This window comes from Anas platyrhynchos, chromosome 1 (genome assembly GCF_047663525.1).
Source record: "Anas platyrhynchos isolate ZD024472 breed Pekin duck chromosome 1, IASCAAS_PekinDuck_T2T, whole genome shotgun sequence".
In the NCBI taxonomy this organism is placed as follows: Eukaryota; Metazoa; Chordata; class Aves; order Anseriformes; family Anatidae; genus Anas; species Anas platyrhynchos.
This window is the reverse complement of record NC_092587.1, coordinates 83,828,355-83,850,021: the sequence shown is the minus strand read 5'-3', so window position 1 is coordinate 83,850,021 and position 21,667 is coordinate 83,828,355. Positions and strand designations below refer to the sequence as shown.

The 21,667-nt window shown below is 38.4% G+C and overlaps 1 protein-coding gene across 2 annotated transcripts in view; it reads right to left on the bottom strand.

Annotated features, from left to right (window-relative positions):
• The window catches only part of SPAG17 (sperm associated antigen 17), a 105,577-nt gene that overhangs the window by 3,098 nt on the left and 80,812 nt on the right, over positions 1-21,667 (bottom strand). For both annotated transcript variants that reach the window (XM_072043692.1, XM_072043694.1), the window contains exons 30-44: positions 19,965-20,119; positions 19,379-19,555; positions 18,043-18,170; positions 16,852-16,982; positions 15,103-15,230; positions 14,526-14,708; positions 12,070-12,183; positions 10,425-10,470; positions 8,023-8,125; positions 7,559-7,612; positions 6,333-6,435; positions 5,611-5,707; positions 4,201-4,299; positions 3,271-3,422; positions 2,639-2,808 (exon numbers count right to left, since the gene is read on the bottom strand). In XM_072043692.1, coding sequence (XP_071899793.1) covers positions 2,639-2,808; positions 3,271-3,422; positions 4,201-4,299; positions 5,611-5,707; positions 6,333-6,435; positions 7,559-7,612; positions 8,023-8,125; positions 10,425-10,470; positions 12,070-12,183; positions 14,526-14,708; positions 15,103-15,230; positions 16,852-16,982; positions 18,043-18,170; positions 19,379-19,555; positions 19,965-20,119 — 1,840 coding nt within the window. The remainder of the gene's footprint in view (positions 1-2,638; positions 2,809-3,270; positions 3,423-4,200; positions 4,300-5,610; positions 5,708-6,332; positions 6,436-7,558; positions 7,613-8,022; positions 8,126-10,424; positions 10,471-12,069; positions 12,184-14,525; positions 14,709-15,102; positions 15,231-16,851; positions 16,983-18,042; positions 18,171-19,378; positions 19,556-19,964; positions 20,120-21,667) is intronic.

Genomic DNA, 21,667 nt, shown 5'->3' with positions numbered 1-21,667 from the left:
GTGAAATACGGACTCTGTCCTGGAAAATGCTTCAGCACATGGTGGGCATGGGCCATAACAGCCAACCCAGCAGTGTGTACTGCTGTCATGCAGCACCTACTCACTTAGTTCACTTCTCAAAGCAGCTAGTAAAAGACTTAAAAGTTAAGCTGGATTTAGCAGAATGAGGGTGGTATTTTCCATGACTGTCTCCATATAGTGCTCTTGCATGTATCTAAAGAAGATAACATGCACATCTTGAGCCACATGATGTTGATATATGACCTACTGATTTATTATCAGCATGCACCATGATGCTGAAATGTGCATTAAAGAAGAAATGTCCCTCTGATACCACATCTAATTCAGTTTATTTTATTTTAGCCTCCTCCATTCTGATGGAAGGAGTTGTATAAGAATCTCTCAGCTGGTCTTGAACAGTTTTCTAAAGTGCTCAGTTGACTGACTTAGTTGACAAGAGACTATGATGATTCCAGCTGGGTGTATCTCCCTTGAGTTTCTGTTTTGATGATAATTTGCTACTCAAAGAGGAAGAACAAATATCAGAGGTAAATGCTCTATGTTTATGGTACCACAGTGCCAGAATAACATAGTAACGGGATGCTGTGACTGCTAAGATAATGTCACTGTGACAGTTGTCTTGATTGTCTTTTCAAAGAAGACATCAGACTGCATGTAGAAAAGGAAAGTTTGGCAGATGCTTGCTCATGTTTCCAAAGAAACATACAATATTAGCCATCAGGGATGTGACACTGTGACACTTGCACACTCAAGACTAAGGCTATTTAATGCTTTCCTTTTTATTTTCCTTAATCAATGCTGATGTTGAAGTGAAAGTTACATCATCAGTGCTAAAAAGACAAAACAGGTTTTGAATGACCCAGGCTAACGTGACAGTAGGAAGTTTATTTCCCTGCCTTCAGTTAGCCTCCCTCTCCTGTGATCTGTTGGTCTAGTACAAAAAAGGCCCATACAACAGGAATGATCCAAGTCTGGCTTACTCCATGATTCAGAGAGAGCAGGCTATAACTGTCCATTAGGATGAATGGCTGAGGTAGGCCTGAATCATGGAATCATTAAGGTTGGAAAAGACCTCCACGATCCTCTGGCCCAACCATAAATAGCAGCAGTCTTCAGTTAACTGCTGAATCACAGAATTGCTAGGGTTGGAAAGGACTTTGATGATCACCTGGTTCTAACCCCCCTACACTAGGCAGGGACACCTTCCACTAGGCCAGGTTGCTCCAAGCCCCATCCAACATGGCCTTGAACACTTCCAGGGATGGGGCATCCACAACTTCCCTGGGGAACCTGTTACAGTCTTTCACCACCCTCTGAGTAAAGAATTTCTTCCTAATCCTATACCTAATCTAAATCTACCCTTTTTTTAGATTAAAGCAATTACTCCTTGTCCCATCATTACACTCCCTGATAAAGAGTATAAACAGAATACTGCCAGTTTCAGGATGTAATTGAGGATAGGTAGGATTAAGAAAGTGACATTGGCATGCTTTGGCAAGAACAGCTATCTCAGAATAGAGGAATTTATAAAGAAAATAGTCTCAGGTTTTAGCTTTGGGGATTTGGAGCCATCTGAAATGGAAAAAAAAAATCTCACTAGCTACTGCAATTCTTGAAACCAGCCAGTGGGATTCTACCCATTCAACTGAAGCTATGCTGAAGTGACAAATCCTAGCTGGAAGCTCAAAAACTGTAGTACTCAAAGACAATTATTGCAGGCTCTTCCTTGAGCTAAAAAGCAAGGTGCATATAGCACAGCTAAGACAAGTACATTTGAGCGAGCTGAGGGGAAGGAACATGGTTGGCCCTCTTTTCTGTCACGTGTATGGCAGCTGGGAGCACAGGGGCTATAAGCACACTTGCCTGAATGCTGATCAAGTAAAAACTCTGGAACAGTGCTTATGCAAGAGTGATTAAATTAAACATATGTGCAGTCACCCCAAAGGGGAAGTCTATCACAGTAAGAAAGCAGTCATAAGCATTTTCTTACTGTATTTGTATATCTTCTAAACCACAGCTGGGTAAATCTGATAACTTCCTGTACTTTGTCAGGCAGTGCTGACTGCACTGCTGGACTGCAGACCTAGAAATGGATTTATCCTCACCATGCTGGAACATAATGCAGTGCTATCTTCTCTCACTCACTGATAGGGGTGATACCGAGTGAAGGAAACGTGCACAAATAAATGCTTTATATCATCTTTATCTGCTGAATCTGTTTCTCAATGCAGCTCAAGACGTGGCTGCCTGAATACAAATCAGACCATTTAGATTGTCAGACAGGCAGCATTCAGCAGCAACTCCAGCAAAGCCAAACATAATACCAGTCCCTAAACCGCAGAACTTCAGTAAGAACCAGTATATCATCTGCTACGGGCTAGGCCTATGCATATAGGACCTGCTGTTCATTACTGATTTGCACCTTCCTAGTAACAATATGCAAATAACACTGAAGTATTTCTAATATTATCTTGTCTCAACCTGCTCAGTCATTATCAATGATTCTAAATATAAAAATAATATTTGTTATTTTATATTTTATATGAGAAGGTTGACAGTTAACAAGCAGTGCAAATTATGGCAGTTGTAAAACAAGTTACTAAGAATTTGAACCAACCTTGAAAAGTTTATGCCAACATTCTTCAGAATCACAGTGGTTGCATAGGTGCAGCCTTCCTTTAGTACTCCAAATGTCACTCGTGGTGGAATGAGATGGAAGCCACAATGATTCCATTTTGTTGTTGCAAGAGAAGATATGTTGACCTTTCCTGCGGCAGGATCTTCTATCTTTGTAAACAGAATTAAAGTATTAGACAACAGAGAAAGTTGGTGGCCAACAACTTGGGTTCACAGCTACTAAACCTAACGTAACCTACACTTAAACTCTGCCCACTCATGCTGAAAAATTACAAAAAGGCACCCTAACTGAAGAAGCAAAGCTAAGTACTTCTAATAATGTCTGCAAATTTATAGTGCTTTGAGTTTTTGGACATACAAGGAAGCCACTGAGATATCTCAGGGGAACTGAGCGTACTCTTTTGGCAACCAGTGCTTTCATGTGGGTGCCTGTGGTCCCTAGTAGCTGAGGGGAAAACTACTTTTAGAATGGCTAGTAAATTTATGTGTAAAATGCAAGCTCTATTGTTTCAGTAGACAGATTCAAAACATTGTCCAGTATTGCTCCAGAATGAAGATTTTATGCAAAACAGATGACTGAGAGAATATTAGTATTAACAATTAACATTTTACCTTTTTGTGTGGTATGAAGTTTGGTTTTCTTCCCTGGAGCGACGATGGTAATTTCACTTTCTCTTTTCTTGGCTGTCCTGCAGCATTCACCAGCAGACTCTGAACTTTAAGTTGAAAGGGTATCTCTTGTGAGCCTTCAGCCTTGCTTAGATCTGGAAAGAAAATATTTCCAAAAGCACAAAAAAATAAGCACCAAATTCCAAGTACGTTTAAAAAATTGCTACCAAGTAATTAAAATTTAATAATAGTTTGGAAGCATCACAGTGGAAACATGCAGTGAAAATACAAACACCTACAGAAATGATTAAAAACAGAAGAGGAGGTACAAAAACCCCAAGCACTGAAACTGAATTTGAGGACATTACTATTCCAAAGGCATGCCTAGACTGCACAATGATAACCCAGGTTGGTCAAACCAAATCTGTATGTCCATATAGCAACAAATTCTAGTCTAGGTCCCAAAGCAGTACAGGTCTGTAAGCACAACTAGCTAGTAATCCTTGTCTCTTAGCAGGATTTATTATCTTGAATGCAACAATTCATTCATGTGTGTTACCTGTATACTTCTGATTCTGGAGCTAAGATGGTCTACCACCTCATCAACCAGGCCCCTACCCTGTCATCTTTGAACTGTGCTCCGTTGTATAACACAGACAGAGTGAGCACAGCAATGGACAATGGAAATGTTTTAGGGGAGGAATTATAGCTTGCTTGTGTCTGCAGTTCTGCCATCCCCATATAGCAGTCTGCTAGGGTAAAGGAGGGAATTTCGCCCATTATTTTTATAGTGTTCTCCCTTTCTGCCAGTCATGTTCAAATGTACTTTCAGAATGCTGAACAGAAATAGTTGTATTTAAATTTCTACTTTGTCAAGTTATAAGATGACAGAAATGAACCTACTCCAAACAACACTCTGGAAGGCAGCCTTACCTGTTGTGCTGCTGGAACCTTTTCTATGCTTTGAAGGAGTCTTCAGCAGAAGACCAGGAGAAGGTGAAGAATCACTTGTGCTGTTAAGACACTCAGATACTGAAGGAAAAAATAATGGGATACCGTGACAAGTGTTTTTCACAATCATCAACGTTTTAATAAACACATGAAAAAAATCCCAATGTATTTGGCACCTTAATTTAGACAATATTTGAAAACTGTTTACATGACCATGAGAGGCTACGAAAATTCTGCATGTAACGTTTTGCTCCACAAGGCAACAAAGATCATTTAAAAATGTGTATCTTATGATACTTTATTTCTCGTTCTCTGGCTAACTGAGAAATAAGTCAGGAAGGTCTAATGAACAATCCAGCACAGGCCTTCTGGTAAATGCAAAAGGAGGAAATACGGGAACTAGCAGGGGTCTGATAAAACTCCATGGAGGAATGCTTTCCTAATGTGATTCTTTGCTGTGTACAACTTTTTATCTCACTACATCATCTCAGTACTTGCTAGAGATGCCTTTCAAACAGAGCTGAAGTATTCCTCCGAATGCTGTAAAGCTTAAACCTCAGATGATGATCTACTCTTACAATGCTTACCCTCAGTCGCTGCTTCCTCTGCCTTCAAGTGCTTCCCCCCTGTATTTTTCTAAACTATGCTTACCCTGCATGTTTCCTGTTGCACATCCTTTCTGCTCCAGTCCCCAAGTTTCTGCTCTTCCCCTTTCATTTCACAATTTGTACCATTGCTCAGCTTTTTCCTGCACTCATCCTAGTCTTTTTCCAAACTTGGCCTCCCCATTTCTTGCTCATCCATTTCTGACTATTGTTTATTTCAATTAAGGTTTTCTTGAGCACTTTTTATCCATCGACCCCCATATTCATAGCACAATTCTTCCACTTTGCATCCAAAACCTATGGTGCTTTCATATTCAGTGATGTCTGTAAAGGCTTCTTTAACACATGAATCATCGAAGTCTCAGACTGCATCAGTATCAGTGGATTAAACAGGAACATTCCCAGGTATTTAAACGTGTTAATCTATATGATTAAATTGCTGAACACTGGAATGATATTAACTGTGCCATTGAGCAGTCCCCCCAGAAATACTGTTGGGTAAATGAGTTTTGGCTAAGGAAAAGATCATTTTTTTTGAGGAGACTGAATTTACTAGCATAGACAGCTTTGTCCATACTGATGTATCTCAGTCTCAGGGAATGCTGCTGTGTTTCATGTATTAGAATAGATATGGCTATTGTGGTCCAAGCACTTCATGTATCAAAATGCCAGAATACATATGGGCAGATAATTTATTCTTAAATTTAACTGCAGTATGGAATGAGACAACTGAATAATACAAGAAAGAATATATTAAAATGTTACCAGACAGTAGAGCTCAAATTACCTGTCCTGGGGTTTTCGATTGTCTCTAAAAGGAGATTTTCACTTTCTACTTTTGGAACTGGAGGAAGCTCCTTAGACAGTGCTTCCACATCAGGAAACTAGAGAAAAGGAAGAAAGGGAGCTTAGGTATTCTAACCAGAAACACTAAAAAACAAAACAAAACAACAAAAAAATAGCATCCTTCTCATCCTTCTCCTCTCCTTCCGCCCCCCCCCCCAAAAAAAAAGCAATGGAAATAAATAAGGAGAACCTAAGTAGTAAGAATAGTACTTATAAGTATACCATAGATTCCAAAATATATTTTTGAAGATACTTTATACTCAGAGCATTGATCAGGTGAGAATACAACAGGAAAGTTCCCAAGGCAACCACCCATGTTAACTGGAGGTGTAGTCTTACTGATTTCCTTTCCAGTTAACAGAGAGAGGTTTCAAGGGGTGAATGAAAAGACCCAAGGTTCAGCATCTGTTCTGAATCAGACTGTCTCCAGACTTTAAATAAGGAATCTACATAGTTTGGCCTCAGTAAATATACACCATCTCCAAGATATGTTTCCTTTGACAAGGGCATATAATTCCCAGTATTAATTCTGCCACAATTGTCCTCTGTAACAGTTTATTGAGATAATTTCAGGCTGAGATGTAAAACCGTAACTGTCTTTGTGGGATGATGGCAGAAGCTACCTGGCCTCACATAAACATATCTAGTTTTCAGTTCCATTACCTGTTTTGAGAGAAATGCCTTGCCCCATTCTGATTCAAAATATGGAGGAATTATTTTGTTTCTTATTGCCATTAAGGTTTCCTTTTCTTCATCAAGTTCTTTCCTAAGAAATTTTTGTCATTGTTAGTAACGAAAAGAAAGAAAAAAGCATTATAACCGAGTTCACCCTGTTTTTCAGTATTATGTCTGAAACACTGCGAAATAGAAGAGTGGCAAGTGGCATTTTGTTTTCTGGTTAATCACATTGAACAATATTCTTGCAGTTTTCTCAGTAGCAACTGAGAAGAGGCTAGTCTGGCATGCAGAGACAAAGTCCTCTGCAGATACTGATTTATGGAGGGGCTGATCAAAATGTGTATAAATTGTGGGTTCACTGCTCCAAAGAGTTCCTCCTCCAAACACGCTCCAGTTCTCTAAATCTTGTGGAACATGTCCAAGACTGCCAATATATTGCCTTTTGAACCTTCCAACAAATATCTAAACCTGAGGATTGGTGTTTCGGATGCATTATGATTGCAAAAAAAAATTTAATTTATAAAACAAAATTAATCAAATTTCCTCATTTTATGACAGAAAAACTTGATGTCTCTGTGGATACTCAGAAAAAGCTGTCCAAACCTCTGAAGGTAAAACTCACATGAATAAAGACCACTTATGTTTTCAGCTTGAGTTAGTCCACTTTTACACTACTATTGTTTCAATGACTTGCAGAAATCCTCACCCTTTTAATTTTATTGAGAGTTTTGATGCTGAATTTAGAGCCAGAACTGCACATGATATTCTTCAGTGCTGGCTATGCAGATATATATATATATATATTCTTTAAATTGTATGCAAAATAGTGGAAAATGTTATATTAAAGTATAAATTTGAAATTGTATATATAAAAAGATTTTTATCTCATGCAAGTCAGTTAGAAAGTAATTAAGAAGTAATAGGGAAGAACATTGTTTTCAATTGCTTTTTAACCTCTTACAAAATCAAGAAAGAAAAAACAAGCGTCTCATCATAATACTAGTTCATCACCATTTCAGGTTATTCTGTATAATCTGAGAAACAGTGAATGACCTAAATAGCTGTCAAAATATTTTATGTTCATTGTGAATGAATGTGTAAAAACATTGCTGTGTTTTTCACTGGGAATGAATGGTGAAAACAATAACAATCTTTCCAAATGTAGACATAAGTTGGCTCTTAAAACAATTAACTTTCTGTCCTACTATTACCTGTACTCCTGTAGTTTGCTCTGCCATTTGGACACTGGTGTTTGTCCATTTGTGCTGAATGATCAGGAAGGAAAAAAAGAAGTGAAAATGAGAAAACTAGCATAATGTTTTATAAGCACAAACACATTTATAAGATAACCCTGGAAAGAAATGCTCTTTATTAAGTATGTTATATTAATTTTAACTAAGGACTCATGACATAGATTTGTATAGTTTGCAGCAAAATTGTTTGCACAAATCCTAATTTTTATTGTATTTTTTCAACCAAAATAACCCACAGAATCTTTTTCTGACAAACTTTCAAGCATTTTTCAGATAAAGAAAAAGAGGCACAGTGGGACAAAATAATCATAGGAAAAGCTATTGTGATAAGTATCTAGAGATCTAGGTCCTGGTTCTTAATGACAGTCAGCTTGGTTCCATCCTTGGTGTTATTTACATCAGCTTTTACTGGTCTGTCCTACCTGGAACTCTGCTCCTGTTCCTCTGTTTGCTTAGCGACTGTCTTCTCTGTGTGATGCTGGTATTGGGAAGCGACTGCATGTTCATATAGCTCAGTTACGTTAGCTGCAGAGTATAGAATATTACTTAATATAAGTGTTATCCTAAACATTTGTAACTGTTATGAATAACATGTAAAAGGATATATTTTTAATGCTTCTTTCTAACATTTGATGTAAACCTACGGTTTAAAAGCAGTGAAGATAAAATTAGTCCTTATTAATTACATCCCTGTACTTTTAATCAAATTAAAGATTTATTGCCGGGATAATACTGCAGAGCCAGTTGAAGAGAAACCTGGATTCTTCTGTCTTATACAGTCAATAAGCAATTTTATGAGAAAGGCCAATTACAGATTCTTTATTACTGTGGAATAAGAGGCAAAATTCAGTTCAATGTAGAAAAAAAGCAGAAGCATATTAAGCTCAAACCTCCACACTGTATTTCCTGAAATATATTTATGTTCTTTCAAGACACAAATCAAATACCTGTCCATAGGAAAAGTTGCTGGCATTCAGTCACTTTGAGTGGGAACCAACATTCCAGGTCTCTGTCTCCAGGTGAAGAAAATAATGTGGGCTTTCAGGTACCTTTATTACTTTCAGCAGTCTTACGTTGTACTTAATTGTAGCTGCCTTCACAGTCACAATCAATATTCTCATGGAAGGAACTAATGCTTCAATATGTACGACGCAGAAAAGCCAAACTTTCCATATTTAAGATTAAAATTTGGGGGCTTTAATAAAGAATTTCCCTGTCTACTTACATCTTCTATAAATTGTGCTGCTTATTTCATGCTTTGCACCTAGACTTTGAATTCAAATAAATTTTATTGGTTCAAACAAAATTTTTGTGGCAAAACTTAGGATATACGAGTATTTGAGATATGATCCTATTTGATCATGACAACATCTGTTACTGTTTTAGGAATTATGTAATAGCAATTAAAAAAAAAAAAGGTCACCTTTTTCACAATAAAATAACTTGTATTTTCCTTTTATTTTTTTCTTTCTATTTTTGCCTCTTTTAAAGAGCTTTTCTTTCACTCTATCTTCCTTGTTAATAATGGTATATTAGAAGCATGTTTTGATTATATTTTTAAATTCAGAAAACCGTAGCAAGCCTTGGTGGCAGTTTCCATTTACATTGCATATTGTGCTTTGATATTTTTTAACAAACAGGAATACTCTTAGCAAGGTAGTGTGCCCTGGCAGCCAAAAGAGCCAACTGTACCCTGTGGTGCATCAAGCACAGCACTGCTAGCCAACTGAGGGAAGGGACTGTCCTGCTGTACTCTGTGCTGGTGCAGCCTCACCTCGAGTACTTAGGGCGTTTTCGGTGTCACAGTATAAGAATGGTATAAAGCTATGAGAGAGTGTCCAAAGGAGGTCAACGGACATGGTGAATCATCTAGAAGGGAAGATGTATGAGGAGTGGCTGAAATCACTTTGTTCAACCCAGAGAAGAGGAGATTGAGGGGAGACCTCATGGCAGTCTACAGCTTCCTCATGAAGGGGTGTGGTGGGGCAGGCACTGAGCTCTGCTCTCTGGTAACAGTACCAGGACTGGAGGGAATGGCATGACACCGCGCCAAGGATTGGATATTAGAAAAGTATCCAATCAATATTAGGAAAAGGTTCTTCACTGACATGAGGGTACTAGAACAGGTTCCTTAGGGCAGTGGTCACAGCACCAAGCCTACTGGAGTTCAAGAAGTGTTTGGTCAATGCTCTCAGTCATATGTTTAATTTTTAGGTAGTCCATTGTGGAGTCAAGAATTGGACTCAATAATCCTTGTGGGCCCCTTCTAACTCAGGAAATTCAGGATATTCTATGATTCTAGGACATTTGCTCTTCTTTTCCCTCAGACAAGGCTGACAGAACCAAAACATGACTGTTTGAGACATGATTTTCAAATGTAATTAACAACCAGGATGTACCCAGTTGCTTTGAAAAACATATCTGAAATATTGATATATGTATAAAGTTAACCAAGTAGAGCTGTGTCATAGTTCTTAAACCTGAGAAAAGTGCGTACACATGAAAATGTGGATCAAAGTGACAAATGCACATGCCTAAACACAGGAAGTGTTTTTTTAGAGGTACTGAATCATTGATGCTAACAAGCTCTAACCACCTGTGAATATCACAGAATCACAGAATGGTTTGGGTTGGAAGGGACCTTAAAGATCATCTAGTTCCAACCCCTGAGCAAATCATGCTCAAAATGAAAGAGATGGAAGCATGCACGTAGCATACAGATTAATTCACTTTTGTGTTACTTCTTTCAAAACACTACTACTGTACTTTAATATTTACTATGGCATTCAATGGTTTTAAAAGATAGATATTCAATTGTTATTACCTCTGGCACTGAGATCTTCAGTTGACTTCTCCCATATAGGGAAGGACTGAAATGAAGAACAAATAACTGTGACTAGGCGAGAAACAGATCTCACAATAGCATCCTCTTCAAAGGATTTCTAATCCAAACAAGTGTCTCTGTTACCTGAGAATGTGACTTCAGGAATGAAGGTATTTCAGTGTGTTAGAAAACAAGAGCTGGGACAAAATGAAATGAGGTACTATTTCCCTGGTCTAAATGGGTACTTTTTTCTTTCTTGATGATGCACTTGACAGGTTCATATTTTACATGGTTGCTGTTTATTAAACCAATTAAGCCAGTTCATATTCAAACTCAAATTCTTCTGCAAAGGATTTGAACCAGATTTAAAACTCATGGACACAAGAAATCAAATCAATTGGAATCGTATTCAGAAATTTGCAGGTTTCATTAATGAGGAACTCTCCTGAGGTTGGTTGACAGTAAAGTGTTTGAGCGATGCAAGATACTTTTACTAAGACATTTCCTTTACTTTCATGCCGGCCCTGAAACAGTTAAGTGGAAGCCAGGGTTCTTATGACCACGCAATCTAGGTTGTAACAGTAAGGGAACGGTGGAGACTTGGGAGGAGGGACTCTAAGCCTAAAACAATGTTCATTTGCTAGAATATACTCACTTTTGAAAGGTGGATACATCATTTGGTAGTGAATATTTACACTAAAATGACTAAATCAAATGCCAGATTTTTAAATTCAGTATGTTTGAAGTCACTATATGTTTATTATTTGACTAAATGGAAATAAAAACATTTCCTAAATGAGACTAAAAAAGAAAACGCTTTAGTAACTATTAAAAATCTAGCATGAGTTAACACAAAATAACAAATTTTAAAGAAAGCTGTAGGAAACAAATGATTTAAAGAACTGAAATAGAGCAAACTGACCACTACATCTATGATCATTCTTAACATAATATGTAAACAGTGTCTCTTTTATTCATTCTAATGCCCACCCACTTCTGCTGCGTGAACTTTTCTAATTTATTTTCACCACACATTTCCCACTCACCTCACCATTTCCTGACTCCTACTCCAAGCCCGTCCTCTCCTTTTTCCCACCTTTCCTATTCCTCTCCCTTTTCTTCTCACAGTCAAATTTGCTGTGCAAAGTAACAGAGCATACGTGTCCAAAATACAGGCAGAGGCAAGTAATAGTGATCCAGTTTGTTTTTGGATTATCTCCCAAAAGCAGGTTTTAACTCTTGGTATGGAGGTTGCAGTGACTGAAAAGACAAGTTTCTTAGTTGGTGTGACAACAGCCTGGAAACATTCTCATCCTAATTCTGGGAGACACAAGTACCTCAGTCATTTTTGGCCTTTGTGTTTGGGAATGTATCATTCTGAAGAGGCTAAACTCATAAGCTGTTTTTGGCATTGCTTAACCAGAATGGCAGTAGTGATGTCCAGCAGTTCAGATGAATGCTCAGTGTGGCCCTGCTTCACCATTAAACTACAGCAGAGGTGGCATTGTGCTATCCAAACATTTGCTATTCTATTAATAGATTAAGATGTGTTTTAAGGATGACACTTGCAACACAATACAACATATTTGTTGGAAAGAAGCAGTTTAAAATTATATATATATATATATATTTTTTTTTTTCTCACCGTAACCATATCAAGGAGATTTGCAGCATTCTCTTTTTCATCTTCTGTTCTTGGTTCTTTTACATTCATCTCTTCCAGCTCACTTTCCTGCTTTAAAATGTTTTCTATGTATTCCTTGTGGAACAATGGAAAAAGAACAAGAAAGAGGCAGATGTATGCTTTACAGAAGTAGACTTATTGGACACATATATATATATAGAAAAAGGTTTGTAGAAGCAATGGATGCATGTACTTCTCAGTGTCATAAAGACCCTTTGTGTGTCAATCTCTGTGACTGGTTATCTAGAGGTTTGCATGGAGAAATAGTTACAAAAATCTAGCAGGTCTAAGAGAGGTGTATGTGCCAAGAATGCAACAGGTAACATCTTGCCAAAGTCTAATCAACGCTCATGACTAGCAATACTGTTGAATCTGCAAGAACTGATAAACTGATGGCACCATGCATCTGCTGAATCTCTAGCAGGCTGCTAGCACACATTAGCATCCACAATAAGCTGTGTGACTTGGAGCATATCCAAGAGGGTGGTGATGAGCTACCTAGAATCCTCTGGTGCAGCACTGTGACCCCTTGCTTCTCAGTATGCAGTCAGGGATGGCCTCCCAGCTGCTGTCCCAGCCAGGAAATTATGAATGAGCATGCAAGTGTCTGAGTAAACTATGTGGTTGAATAAAATCATGTATTGAGAAAATATCTGCTATTAATAATAATGATTTGATTATATTATTAAGATCTGCTTAATGAATAAAAGGTGATCTAACAAACACTGGTTGTGGTCTCTCTCCTTTCCATTTGTTCTCTATTAGGGAAAAGGAAATGTACAACATCATGGTTGAAAAATTAGCTTCAGAAAATGTTTGAAACTCTGCCTTTACAGACAAGTTTACTTTTTCAAAATCACAGAATGCTAAAGAAAAAGACATTTCTTTGTCCACATTTCTTTATGCTTTAGAAGATTAGTTGGAGGGAAAAAAGGGTCCTTACAGAGGGTTGTGCTAACACACCACCCTGCTAGAAAGCTACATGCAATACTGAGTTTTATGAATGGAGAAGTTTGGCAGAAGTAATCTGGTTCCAGTTCATTTTCATTTCTTCATGCCTCTCCAAGTAGATGGAGGAAGGAAGAATAACTTGTTCTTTAGATACTAACTTGGTTCTGCCAAAGTGAGTATTTGGCTAAAAATTTAAGATACTTGTTTCTGGAGAAATACATTAATTAGACATTGATATATAAGCAATGAGGATTTTTCCTTTTCAGATTAATACAGTTATTTACAAATGTCACCTCAGTGCCAATAACTGCAGTTCTTCCTTCCTGACGTAACACAGTGTTCTTTCTCTAAAAGCCAAAACAGATCTGGTTGATGGAGAGACTTAAGTTAGGATTTTGGTCTGGAACTTTTTTCTTTAAGAGCGTTTCCATTGAAAAATCAGCATGCAAATTAAAGAATCATTTTACTGTATGAATAGACTGTAAAAGGATAAAATTTAATTCTGATAGATTGGTATGTTTCAAACCATGCCAGGGCTGAACAGCTGTCAATGATATTCTATTATTTTATAATGTGAAAAAACAGTCTGACAAGTTACAATGTGCTACTACCTTCACAGATTTTACATGCCAATAATTTTGAAATTCAGTCTGCAAATCCATCACCAAAATATGTTAAATAATTAAGTTACAGAACATGTGTAAATTTGTTACTCTTTAGTTGGCAAACAATGTGTTTTTAACTCTAAAATCTGTTTTAAGAGCATTTTCACAGTGTGAATTAAATAAATCAGTGGTATACCAAAACAGAGAAGTGAAGTATGGAACTACCAGTAAGGATCAACAGCGGAATTTTCAGATCCTATCTCAGAATGCTTAAACAGGAGGTGCAACCTTGACCTTTTTATGAACCTGCCACTAATGAGGGATGGACAGGCACTTTATCAAAAGGCTAGACAGCTATTTGTTAGACATGAACTGTGATGGAATTCAGATTTGAACCTAGGAATATTCTGTACTGATCCATGAAAACTAACTGATAACAAAGACTACTGTTTCAGTGACTTAGTCACTAAGCTAATTAGATTTATGGTGGGTTAGAAATACTTGTACAACATTATAGATATACGTTTTCAAGACTTTGTGCAGGAAAATAAACCCTAAGCAAAGTAAAAGTGACAGATATCAATACTGACATAAAAGACACTATTTGTTAGTCTACTGTCTATGATGTGCACTGGACTGAACCCCATGTGTTTGCACAGAAGTCGGTTCCAAAAGGGATGGGAGAGGAGAGTTGAGCTGCTTCAGAAATACATTCTTCTTAGAGTACCTGTCTATGTATGAAATGCTGGATGTTTTTCAGAAGTATTAGAACTCTTGTATCAGAGTGTATAAACTCATGTCACCTGATTTATCTGTTCTCTGTTACTCATCGTAAGAATGAAGCAAATATAATTGTACTACCTTGAGAGAAAGCTGTAGCTTTTCTCTTAGTTCATCACTGAGTGGCTGATACTGGAACAGCTGACGGATTTGCAGTTTATTAGGACATTTTCGCACAGGTACTGGCAAGCATGTCTGCTTTTTGGATCCAATGTCGAGACCCTTCCAAGCATACGTTCTGACTGGAGGATCTGTGATCTTCCTCTGAACATAGGCAAGAACAAGGAAAAAGAGCAAGAGGCTATTTATATTACTGGCTAAATACAGATATTAGTAATGCCTATCTTGGCTGAAAAGCACATACTCAGTTTATAACATCATAGATCCAGATAATCAAGTCTGTAGATCATTAGGCACAAGTTATCTATCTTATGACCTCTTCATCTGGAAAAATGAACTCTCCTTAAAACTGCTGTAGCACTTCGCTGAGTATAAAAGAAACACAAGTTGACTACATTTTCCCTGACACAGCCTACCTTTTGCTTTGTTTGCTTCATAAACTGAACTTAATGTCACATTGTTTAGAGTTCCACTTCCCCCTCTGTACCAAACATCTGATATTGCTTAAATAGCAAAAGGCAGTTTTGAAAAAATATACCTCATGAGGAGAAAATGTATTCCAAGTACTTGTCTGAAGATTTGGAGGAACAATACTCTCTGGTTCTTTCTTCATTACCCAGGGGGAGGCTTCAAGCAAGGGGCGGAGGACAGTAATACTTAAAACACCTGGATCAAAGGCACATTTTGGTAAGAATCAATTTGAATCCAAAAATGATGGACAAATGTTTCAGACCTCCAGAAAAAATATACATTTGTAAGTATAAAGAAACTTATTATCAGGTATAAAACTCAATGTGAAAATATGATACACATGGCTATAGATAATATTGGATTGATTGAGGTGATTGTAGAATAGCTGACAGCTTTGGATTACTCAGACCATCTTTAACAACTGACTGCCTACACTACTTGCTTTGAGTCTTGGGTAACAGCTCAGTAGTACAGTGTGTACAATATCCCAAACAAAGAAGAACAGACCATCCTCCAGGTTTACTGAATACTAATCTCAAAAGATGTACATCATATTCAGAATAAACATAATTTTTTACTGTGTTTTATATGTCACAATCTGGTCACTGGATGGATTCCATCAGAGATGAATTATTATCTCTTTTTAGTGTTCTGATTAATTTTGAAGTTTTTAAAATATTTTTTCTTACCCAAACCTGAAGTCTACTGAATCTAATCTTATCTACCCCATTGTTGGACTTCTGATATTGCCACTGAGGTACTTTGTTACAATGATTCAAAATTGTAAATCTTCATTATCAGTTCAAATGGTGTACAGGGAAAGGCAGAGTATCAAGTCTGGAAGAGCATCCTAACGGCTGGATCCAAAGAAAACCTCGAACCTGGAACTCTTCCTCTATCTTCCTCTTAACCTGTGATTGGAATACTTTCATGAAAGTCATTTTCCTTGGAGGCAATATTGAACTGCCACCATTACAAATGAATGCTGGTTGCAAGCAGGTTTTCTTGGCTGGGATTTTCACTGGTATGTATCTTCTCCATCTTCCTGAGATTTCCACTTCCCCTGTCTTTTTTTGGGTCTCTCAGTGCCCTTTCTCTTTTCTTTCTCCCATGACAAAATTATTCCAGTCAGTTTATACAGTGGGGAGGAACTGGTCATTACTATCATCACCAACATCTAGGGGAACCATATATTTCTGTCTTTTTCAAGATATGTTTAATATAAGTATCTACCTGTTATGCCACAGTATATTTATAGAAACACAGTATCTCTAGCTAACTTCACAACAACAAACAGCCATTTCAGGTTGTAAATTCTTGCATTGCTGTAACGGGATGGTTGGTACCACATACCAACCCTGTATTGGCTTCTCCTACTTCAGTCATATTTTTCCAGTTTCTCAATAACATATATTTATTCTTTCCAACAGCTAGACTAATGGTCAACAACAGAACATCACTGTCTTCATTGATAAACCAACTATATCATTAAATGAAAACTGCAATATATTCAATACTTTTGATGGAAACACACAGAGAATCTATGCATTTGGTAAATGCTTTTGTGTGCATATCTGAGAGTGGAAAAAGGTATGCCAGTTGTTCCTCCACTGATCCCTTTAAAATGTCATTCATTTAATTCTGTTTCCCAGAGTTTTTGCACAAACTCCTTCCCTTTGCTTCACTGCCAGAAGTTTGGATGCCTGTCTATGTGAAAAACATTTTCCTCTTCAAATAAGACTTTTGACACTTCTGATCCCACCTTTGTATTTTTTTCTGTTACTAGATTATCAGAAAATAAATTAAGTTTTCCTACCTGGATGTTCTTGCACAGGCTCCTGCAAGACTACAGCAGCTGGATCACTGGAAGCCTCAGCGAGATACTCTTCTACATCCTTGCTCCGCAGGAGTTCAGTTCCAGAACCATCCGTGTGGATGACGAAGAACCTGGAGAGCCAGCCACACAACTCTGATTGTATTGAGCATAGGAGGCACTGTATTGGCATAGGAGGCAAAGTATTGGCACTGGGGCAGGTTGCAGGGGTGGCCTGTGCGAGGAGAGGCTGGGGCTGCCCCATGCTGGACACAGATGGTTCCAGCTCACTGCAATGGCCCCAGCTTCCAGGCACATCTGAGCCCAGAAGCCAACCTGGACCCTCTTCTGGGAAAGCATATTTAAGACAGGGTCGAATGGTGTGCAGGTAGTGAGGAGTCAGGAAAAAAGTGTGGGAAACAACCTTGCAGACACTAGTGTCAGAGAAGGAGGAGAGGGAGGAGGTGCTGCAGGTACCAGAGCAGAAGTTCCCCTATAGCCCATGGAGGAGACCATGGTGGAGCAGGTGGATATTCCCTTAAGGAACTGCAGCCTGTGGACAGCCCACACTGGAGCAGACTTGTCCTGAAAGACTGCAGCACATGGAGAGGACCCATGCTGTAGCAGGGGAGAAGTGTGAGGAGGAAAAAGAGGCAGAGAGGAACTGTTATGGACTGACCACCACCCTCCATTCCCCATACACCTGTACCACTCAGGGTGTGTGAAGGAGAGGAAGAGCAGGAGTCATATTGAGCTGGGGAAAAATAAAGGGTTGGGTTGGGAAGTGTTTTAGTTTGTCTTTGTTTCTCACCATCCAATTCTATTTTAATTGGCAATAAATGATGTTATTCTTCCCTAAGTTGAATCTGTTTTGCCCATGACAGTAATTGTTATGCAATTTGTCTTTATCCTACATGCTTTTCCATTTTATTTTCAGCCCTTGTCTCGTCAAGGAGGGGAAACGAGCAAGCAGCTGAGTGGGTGTCTGTCAGCTGGCCACTGTCAACCCACCACACCGATCAAATCCAATGGCTTTCAAACTGCATTCTTTTCTAGATGGCAAAAATTAAAAAGCACTGTGATGACAAAACAAGAAAATGGAACTTCAAGAAGTTGACATCAAATGTGTAGATACACAGTACTGAACAAAGAAAGTGCCAGTCTGTCTACAAAACCTGAACTCATGCTGTTTACCTGGGGACATGCTCATCACAAATGACAGGTTTCTTATCTTCTGGGAGTACTGATACCGAACTTCTGTTCTCCTTATTGTCAGAGCCAATGCTAGGAACAACCACAGATGTGCTGCCATCAGCCATGACCTATAATTGAAATTATATAAAATTATTTGCGTTTCATGATTTATTTAAAACAGTAACTTGCTGCTGAACTGTAATATGATCTATCCCAGTGAAAGAGACAAAAAATATATATATATATAGTTCAGGTGAAGCAACCTGAAATTCACAGGAAAAAAAAAAAGTGTAAAAATAGAAACATAGTTACAAGTATTGTGTAGGTTGTGCACCTGTAGTACTCAGCCAGTGAGGAAACTTGGCAAGAAATCAAGCATCAGGTAGCAAGGGACATAGGACTATGACACACTTCTGCTGCATGCTCCTACTTGCAGGATGCGTGCCATTGCAATTGTGCATTAATTAGTTAACAAGAGACCCTGTCTTACAAAATTTTGGGGATATTTCTCACATAATGCCAATGTATATCCAAGGAAGTCTCAGTGCCAAACTATGTAAGTTCAAAGCCCCTTTATATCCTCTTTAGTGTACTTTATATCAGATTTATCAGAGCATGTGGTTATAAACAACACATAATCCAGAGAAATGGTAATGACTACAATTGGATGTCACATTCAGAACCTTTAAGTAGAACCTTTAATTGGAAAACAGTATGTGGATCAGACACTAAAATGAACTCAAAGATAAGTACTAACCTAGCTCAAAAGCATGTCTTAGGTGTGCAAGGATCACGGCACAAACAGTGTGAATTTAAAGACTGAATTTTACAACAATATTTGCCTTACCAGGCAGATTAGAGTGTTTCTATGGATCTTCTGAAAAGCCAATAACCTCTCTCATTTTAAATTCTCATTTGCAGAGCTTTTATTTTATTTATATAAATATATATTTATTTATATATTAATTTAATAATTAATTTATATATATATATATATATACATATACATATATATATATATATATATATATATATATATATATATATATATATATATATAAATAATATGAGTCAATGATAGCTTTACAGGTGAGATAAACTGTAGACCACGTGTTTTATTTCAACCTCTCCAAAACTGGGAAATACCAAGAAAGTGAAACCTGAGAACTGTCACGTTCTCAATAACATTTCAGAGATCTGATTCAGGAACTGTTCCTTCTGGCTAGCTAGGCTACTCTAAGAATTAGTACTAGAAGGCTACAAACTAACTTTGAAAAATGTTTATGAGATAAAATTACCTAAAATGCAGAAACTCATTTCCTTCCATGTATTTTACCTTGAAAAGATTTCCTTCAGGATCCATCATCTCACAAATAGTGCTGGAAGTGTGTTTCATAACATATCTCCCTGTTTGTTTTCCTTCCTTCTTGCTGATAAAATTGTAAACTTCATGGGTATAAACTGCTGTGCAATCTTCATCAATGAAAAGGGAACCCGTCTTGACGGGTAAAACCTATCTCAGGAAAAAAGTGATGAGTTTCAGTCCTCAAAGGTGAAATGTTCAGCTTAGATATAGCATAAAAATAAAGAACAGGTGCAAATCAAGAAGAGAGCTCTCAGATCTTTACTACTGAATCATACAGTTTTGAGGGAATGGAGGGAGAGGAAGAAGGAAGATGATAAGAATAAGCTGATGCTAGTCTTTGTAAAATCTTTAACTTTGGAAAATAATTTAAGATTGTGAAATAAATTTACAGCTGTGAGTAACTATCTAAACATTGGCAGAGTATAAAATAGAGAGATTCATACAATTCATGAAGGCTACAGAAGAGGGAGTTAAAATAGTCAAGGTGAGAAAAGCTGATGGTGTGGAACTCTGGACACAGATAAGTATCACGGTCACAAAGTATAATAACTCCCACCTGATATGTTCCCTGTGGCCTTGCTATAACAGATGTCCCTTCTCCAAAGATTGTACAACAAGAACCGTCCTCACAATTTGTTGTAACAGTAGCAAACTTGGGATTTTCTACTCGTACATGTTTCACTTTCTTTGTAATGGCTTCTGAGAGTTCATCTAAGAATTAATACAGAACAACTAGACTGAAGTAAATGAACCATAGGACAGTGTCAGGATTCAATTTGCATTTTCTCTCAAACGGCTGATCAGTAAAAGACCATCAAACTTTTGATAACATCCTTTATCATATAATTTTGTTGTGTAAACATTATGCAACCTTAGAATTTTTGAACTCTCTACTGAATATAGGAAGATTCATAGAATCATAGAATGGTAGGGGTTGGAAGGGACATTAAAGATCATCCAATTCTAACTTCCCCGCCATCAGCAGGGACATCTTCCACTAGATGAGGTTGCTCCAAGCCCCATCCAGCTTGGTCTTAAACATTTCCACAGAAGGGGCATCCACTGCTTCTCTGGGCAAACTGTTCTAGTGCCTCGCCACCCTCACAGTAAAGAATTTCTAACCTAATATCTAATCTGAATCTTCCCTCTTTTAGTTTAAAGCCATGACATCTTGTCCCATCACTACACTCTCTGACAAAAGCTCCCTCCTCAGATTTCTTGTAGGCCCTCTTTTAGTTAGTGTAAGGCTACTATAATGTCTCACTGGAGCCTTCTCTTCTTGAGGCTGAACAACCCCAACTCCCTCAGCCTGTCTTCATCGGAGAGGGGCTCCAGCCCTTTCATCATCCTCATAGCCCTCCTCTGGCCATGTCCTAAGAGGTCCATGTCCTTGTTCTGTAGGCCCCAGAGCTGAACATGGTAGTCTGGGTAGTCATCACTCCAGCTGCTCATTCACTTGGAGGGTAGTAACCAAACCCCTGTTTGTGGCACCAGTCCTGTAACCATCTTTTTATTTGCCAGATTTAACTGGCTTTTTCAGTCCCCTTCCCTTTAACTGGCAGAACTGTTGAAAAAACCTACCTCTGCTCCTGAGTCCTTTACTGCTGCTCCCAGTGCTCTGTAATCCCTTTTGATACTTCACAGGCTGCTCCTGGCTGCATCAGTGGCATCCAGTTTAACACCATCACTGGTGTTAAACAGCAGCAGCAAACAGTCCTTAGGCTGTACAAGGCTTAGCATTCTCTTGGTGATATCCCTGATACCACCAGCAGACTTCTCTGAAGAGTGGATCGGGTCAGCAGATGAGTGCCTCTGTACCACTCAGAAGAGTCTCCTGCTACTATCACTTGTCACCTTTTCCTAGTTGGACTAATTGATATGAAGGGAGCAGACCAAGCTGTCTTACTCAGCTCCACCCTCCCTGCAATGGGTGTTTTCAGTCAGCAGAGGGGTGAAGCAGTTCCATACGGGCACCTGAGGCTTTGGGGGAAGATTCTCCTGTTGGTCCCTTCCACTCTGAAGTTGGATCTTCCACTCTGCTGTTATTGCCCCCCCTCCCTTCTGTGAGTGGCAGTGAGGGAATCTCAGGCTGTTTGGTCATGGGCTATTTGGACCATCTGTTGCAGGAGGTCCTCCTCCTAGGCACACCTTTTGCAGGCAGGTCTGCCACCTGTCCCTACCACAAGGAAAGATCAAGGCACTTCACTAGTCAGAGGTCTGCACTGTAGCCTCACCCCTCAGTAGCTCTGTCTGGGTAGA